At 30.1% G+C, this 5880-nt stretch overlaps 1 protein-coding gene and 1 pseudogene across 1 annotated transcript; both read right to left on the bottom strand.

The window, feature by feature from the left end:
- Positions 1 to 742: 742 nt before the first annotated feature.
- Positions 743 to 1274, bottom strand: LOC125809384 (uncharacterized; annotated as a pseudogene).
- A 3832-nt stretch (positions 1275 to 5106) lies between these two features.
- Positions 5107 to 5652, bottom strand: LOC125809383 (uncharacterized). The gene has a single exon (XM_049489036.1). It carries the CDS (start codon positions 5650 to 5652, stop codon positions 5107 to 5109), a length of 546 nt encoding a protein of 181 aa, XP_049344993.1.
- Positions 5653 to 5880: the final 228 nt, after the last annotated feature.

The raw sequence follows: 5880 nt of genomic DNA, 5'->3' as shown, positions 1-5880 counted from the left end.
GTGTATGATCTCTAAATGATATGGCTTGAGCACCTCTCCTTCTTCTTGGACCTCATTGGACCTTAATTGGGCTGACAATACACATTGGCCCAATTTTAATAACTTGAATGGATTTAATGTCCCTCAATTCCATTGGGCCTTTCATCATGACCTATTAGTGTAATGAGTAACTTTTAAAAATGACTATAAGCTTAATAAGAGATTAATAGCTATAGTTTGCTCAATCACGATTCATAGCAACATTTTAATAGGAGGAGAGAAATGGGCGAGAGGCGAGATCAGAGAGAGTGAGACGATAAAGGCAAGAGAGAGATTGAATACATGTTGTATTCGTTGTATCACGAATACAATTGATTTGTATTAATGAATACAACCTAAAGAGGCCTAAAACATAAATTGGCCCAGACCCTACACAAAAATGGGCTCCAACTATTGAGGCCAAATATTGAAATTAGTGAAAGAGTGAAGTGTTTGATTAATTAGCTGATTAAAAATGATAATAATAGAAATCCAATTGCCTAATAACCAAATAAGAATTTAGTTGGTTAGTAATTCAACCTAACTTTCTATATGATGGATACTTTTAATTTATGTTATTCTTTAAGCAATAGCCCTTAATGATCTCAATAGTGTCACCTTGACAAGTATGACATCCTTCGATTAGAATTTTCTTAGTACTATATAGTATATTTAGACAGAAATAAGTGAGAAATTATTAATTTCTTTGGTCCATTTTAGTTATTCACGGACAATTTTGAAGAAGTTGTTGTTGTCGGTGGAGACGCAATGGTACCAGACATATACTAACATCAAATTCTGAATTATCTAAAAAATTTTAATCTTGAAGGCGGTAATGATCGATCAATTCGAATCCATTCGCACGGAGTATTAATTTCCTCACTTGTATGCCTTTCATTTCATGGCTTCTCTCTTTTACCCTTCGAAGGCTACGTGTCCACCTTTAACGTGATAACTGATTTGGTCGACGTTGGCATTTTGAGAAGGAGTTTTATTTTTTGATGTTCCGACTTAACCACAACATTCTTAGTCAGTTCGAAATCTGTGATGAGTTGAATGTGAGATCGGTCAAGTATATCAGAATAATGAACATTTAGATCATCGGCTAAAACGTTACGTTTGAAGATTAGGGTTTGTTTTGGTATAGGAATACCTTGATATTTTTGTATCTTCTCTTTTACCTCTAAAATAGTGTCAAAATAGCCAACTTCAATTGCAAATGAACTTCCTTTTGTTGGGTAAAAAATCAAATCCATTTGACTTGGATATCACGAATAATAATACCTAAATTATCAAATTAGTTTGTTGTCGAAAACTGAATTGTATAAAAACAATAGTCTGAATTTAGTCAAAACAGAACTTTCACGGTTAAATTTATAAGAAATAAATGGTGAATGAATATTAAAGAAGATTAGATTTTGGTACTAAATATTTTATATTTTATGGACAGTCATTTATTATTATTTTTCACATTCTGTAAATGTTTTTTTCTATTATTTTTTTTGGTCAAAATATTAACATCTGTTTTTAGTCTTCTATTTAATGTCTTTACTTTTTTTATTAGATAATTTTGATTCACCATTTAATAAAATATTTAACATTTTAAGAATATCATTTGTTCATAATTAATAATTAGCATATAAATGGACACTGATATCACTAAATTATAGTTAATTAATATATTTTTTTACCTTAATTCATCATTTAATTAGCATAAGTATTTTTTTTATAGGATCATATCTGTTGACTTGTGGTATTTATAGAAAAAATGATTAAAATTTAATTATTATAATTTAGAAGTTAATTATATGACATGATTAATTTTCTATATTTGATCCGTTGCATGTTTTCTTGGTTTTTTATTTGGTGTCTGATACCTTCATTGAAGATTGACTAATTCAGATTCACGCCAAGTAGGACCATTTGGGAGACTGTCAAGGATTTCTTGACTCTATTTTATTTCAATATAATTAATATTTTTCTTTCTTAGATCAATAAAATTAGGAATTTTTAGACTAGACATTCTTTAAATTAAATCTCATATTTATCCCTTCACGAACCTAAAAATCGTTAATATACGAAAAATGTTCTTGACAAATTTATGAATTTTTTAGAGCCACACATATATTTCTTTAATAGTTGATTACTAATAACAATTTTTTACAAAAAAAAAAGAAAAAGAATAACCAAGAGTTACTACTCAAATAATTGTTGAGGGTTATATGTAGTAACTTTTTAAACGTGTGTTGGTGCTATTTAATTATAGATCAAGAAAATAATCAGAGGACTCAGATTTATTCAGACTCTAATATAGTTAGATATGAAGCATTTGACACCAAGGCGTGAAACAAAAAAAAAGATCAAGATTAATAATCTATGTTGTCTCTTAATTATCATAAATTATAATCTTGATCATTGTGTTTTACGACTAATCATATTTAGTTTTCAAATAACTAAAATATGTATTTTTGATCTCATTATATTGTTGACAACTCAAAAAACAAATGAATAAAAATTAGCACATATTTTACAATCCACCCACCAAGTTTTTCTTGTGAAGCATATATCCTGCAATCATAGACAATACAGAGAAGTCAAAATATATGAAAAGAGAGTATAAGTTGTATTATATTTCAACCGTCTCAATTGAAAAGTCTCATCTAAGCTCAGATGTAGGTACCTAAGTAGACCGATCTTTTTTAGCCCTTTTGCTGGTGTGGATGATTCAATTTTCAACCCAGAGCTTGAAGATTCGGGTAGAGAATCAGATGGTTCTAACAATATCTCACTTGTGCTTAAAGGCTTGACCTTTTGATGCTTCTCTCATTAAATGTTGGTGGAAAGATGACTTCTTTTTCTATGTAAGATAGTACTGATAAAATGTTGTTCATAACATTGGAGCTTCACCAGGATGACTGTTGTAGCTGAATTCGAAAGAGTCTATTTGACAGCATGCCTTGAACATGGTTAATGGGCAAGAGTTGCTTCTGGAAATGAAAATAGGTGTTTCTTAGATTTAATTAAAATATATGTTGGACATCTTTGCAGTATTAGTAAATTTAAAACATATATAAATTATACCAATACATTTAACTAAAGGGTAACCACGCAAGTTGTGTCAAATTTGTGTTCAGTTGTCATGTAAATCATTTTTTCAGTTAGATTTCCATAAATTAAGGCTGATATCGATCCACTTTCATCAATCAGGTCACTTAGGAAGGTATACATGCAATCATGGTGAGGAAAGATATATGGTATTCATCCAACATGTGAAATTGCACAAATCAGTTAAATATAAAAGGTGGTCAATGCTTACTCTCATCTACTCTATCAATGTATTTGTTTCAATAATAAGTAAAATAAAGTTGATCAAATATCAACACATATCAATGGAAGTAATACTATCAAGTCAATCAAGTATTCACAACGTATTAATCGCAAGTAGTAAAAAGTTATATAGTTTAGAACCAACATTGTTCAACGTAATGTGAATGACCTTCATCCATGGGATATCGATATATTTTGTTGTAATGTAATATATACGTAAAAAATATAATACCGAGGCACTAATGTTGTCTGTCGATGGTACATTGTGCATTCAAACTCCTTTTTGTCCTTTATAAGCTTTTTCTGCTAACATCCTGAACACTCAAGCCCACAAAACTTTTGTAGGTCATTTGAAGTATCATTTGTGCCTCCACATGGAAAATTTCAATATGTCGAGGAGAACAAAAACATTAAGGTGAAATGTATAGGAAAAAAGCTCTTTCGCAATGTGAAAGAACTTAAAAGGAAAGACACGGCAGAAAGATTAGCAACCTAAAGGAGAAAGAACCACTATAACACCAAAAACAAAGTTTCACCAAAAAAATGCATGAATTATTTTTGACCAGCTTTTTAATTTAACAACTTGTTTACAAGGTAGTTGATGGAAAAAACAACACAACCATAATGTAATCATTACCATGATGACCATCTAATATTTGACTTCCATAATTTTCTAAAATTATGTGAATAAAAGAAGATACATGAAGCAATCATTGCACGACATATGTTCATATACAAGGCTATGAAAAGGCATTTCTCATAGCTAGTTGCATAACTTGTTCTATGAATACTTCACATGACATTTGCTTTACCATTGAGAGACATAAAGCAAAATTTCAATCCCAGCCAAAATAAAAATACCATTAATCATGTGAAATAAGTAAATTGAACTTAAAATGGTCGTGTCAATTATGTAGTCATTACATAGGGTATCTGTTAATTCTAAACAAAATAATTTTTTTAGGACTAAATTGATATATAGATTAAATGATATATCTGAAAATTTGAATAGACAAAAAATCATATAGAAAGGCCTTCTTTTGTCTTACCGTTTCATGTGCTCCTTTATGTCGCTTCGGCTTTCGTTTCGGTTGTACCTCTTATCCCACTTCACATTTTGTTGCCCTCTCTTTTAAATAACAGTTTTATCCACGCTCGATCTTTAGAGTAGTTAACTGACACATTACTTAAATTTTATACAAAAGAACTTGGAGAACATTAAAGTGTGTAATAAACATGAACAACACTAGGACCTTGAAGTCTACAACAATAGTTTAGTAGAAAGAAGAAGAGACTATACTTATTTAATAGAGACCAAATGCCGCATACTTTGTAAGGCTTTCATAACAGTTTAATGCAGTGTTCATCCTCAAGCATGTTGAGTACTTATGGAAACCTTACAGGTGTTTGAGAAAGTAGACGAAAGGGTATTTTTTTTATTCTCTTAATATTTGGTTTACTAATAAAGAAACTTGCATTTCAACCTTCTAAGTATCAATTCACCTATAAAGAGGCTTATGTAAAGTTCATTTGACGAATTTAAAATATATTAAGTTTCTTATAACAATATTCAAGATAATAAATTGCAAACACACTATTACATAAAAAATAAAAAAATTAATCTCCACCAATGACACTACCCTTAAGTATCTCAATAGTGTCACCTTGACAAATATAACATCCTTCGATTAGAATTTTCTTTGTACTATATAGTATATTTAGACAAAATCATGGAGTAATTATTAATTTCTTTGGTCCATTTTAGTTATTCACTGACGATATTGATGAAGTTGTTGTTGTCGGTGGGGATGCAATGGTACCAGGCCAGATACTAACATCAATTTCTGAATTATCTAAAAATTCATAATCTTGAAGGTGGTAATGATCGATCAATTCGAGTCCATTCGCACGCAATATTAATTTACTCACTTGTATGCCTTTAATTTCATGGATTCTCTCTTTTACCCTTCGAAGGCTAACCGTAACATCCACCTTTAACGCGATAACTGATTTGGTCGATGTCGACATTTTGAGAAGGAGTTTGATTTTTTGATGTTCTGACTTAACCACAACATTCTTATTCAGTTCGAAATCTGTGATGAGTTGAATGTGAGATCGGTCGAGTATATCAGAATAATGAACATTTAGATCATCGGCTAAAATGTTACCTTTGAAGATTAGGGTTTGTTTTGGTATAGGAAAACCTTGATATTTTTGTATCTTCTCTTTTACCTCTAAAATAGTGTCAAAATAGCCAACTTCAATTGCAAATGAACTTCCTTTTGTTGGATAAAAAAACAAATCCATTTGAATTCAATTTCACGAATAATAATCTCTAAATTATCAAATTAGTTTGTTGTCGAGAACTGAATTGTATAAAGAAATTTAGTCCGAATTTAGTCAAAACAGAACCTTCACGGTTAAATTTATAAGAAAAAAAATGGTGGATGAATATTAAAGATGATTAGATTGTGGTACTAAATATTTGATATTTTTTGGATAGTCATTTATTATTATTTTTCACATTCTGTAGAT

The sequence above is a fragment of the Solanum verrucosum genome, unplaced genomic scaffold (genome assembly GCF_900185275.1).
Source record: "Solanum verrucosum unplaced genomic scaffold, falcon-dt-bn FXZP01000062.1, whole genome shotgun sequence".
Taxonomy (NCBI): Eukaryota; Viridiplantae; Streptophyta; class Magnoliopsida; order Solanales; family Solanaceae; genus Solanum; species Solanum verrucosum.
The sequence above is the reverse complement of the archived record's forward strand: the minus strand, read 5'-3'. Positions and strand labels throughout refer to the sequence as shown.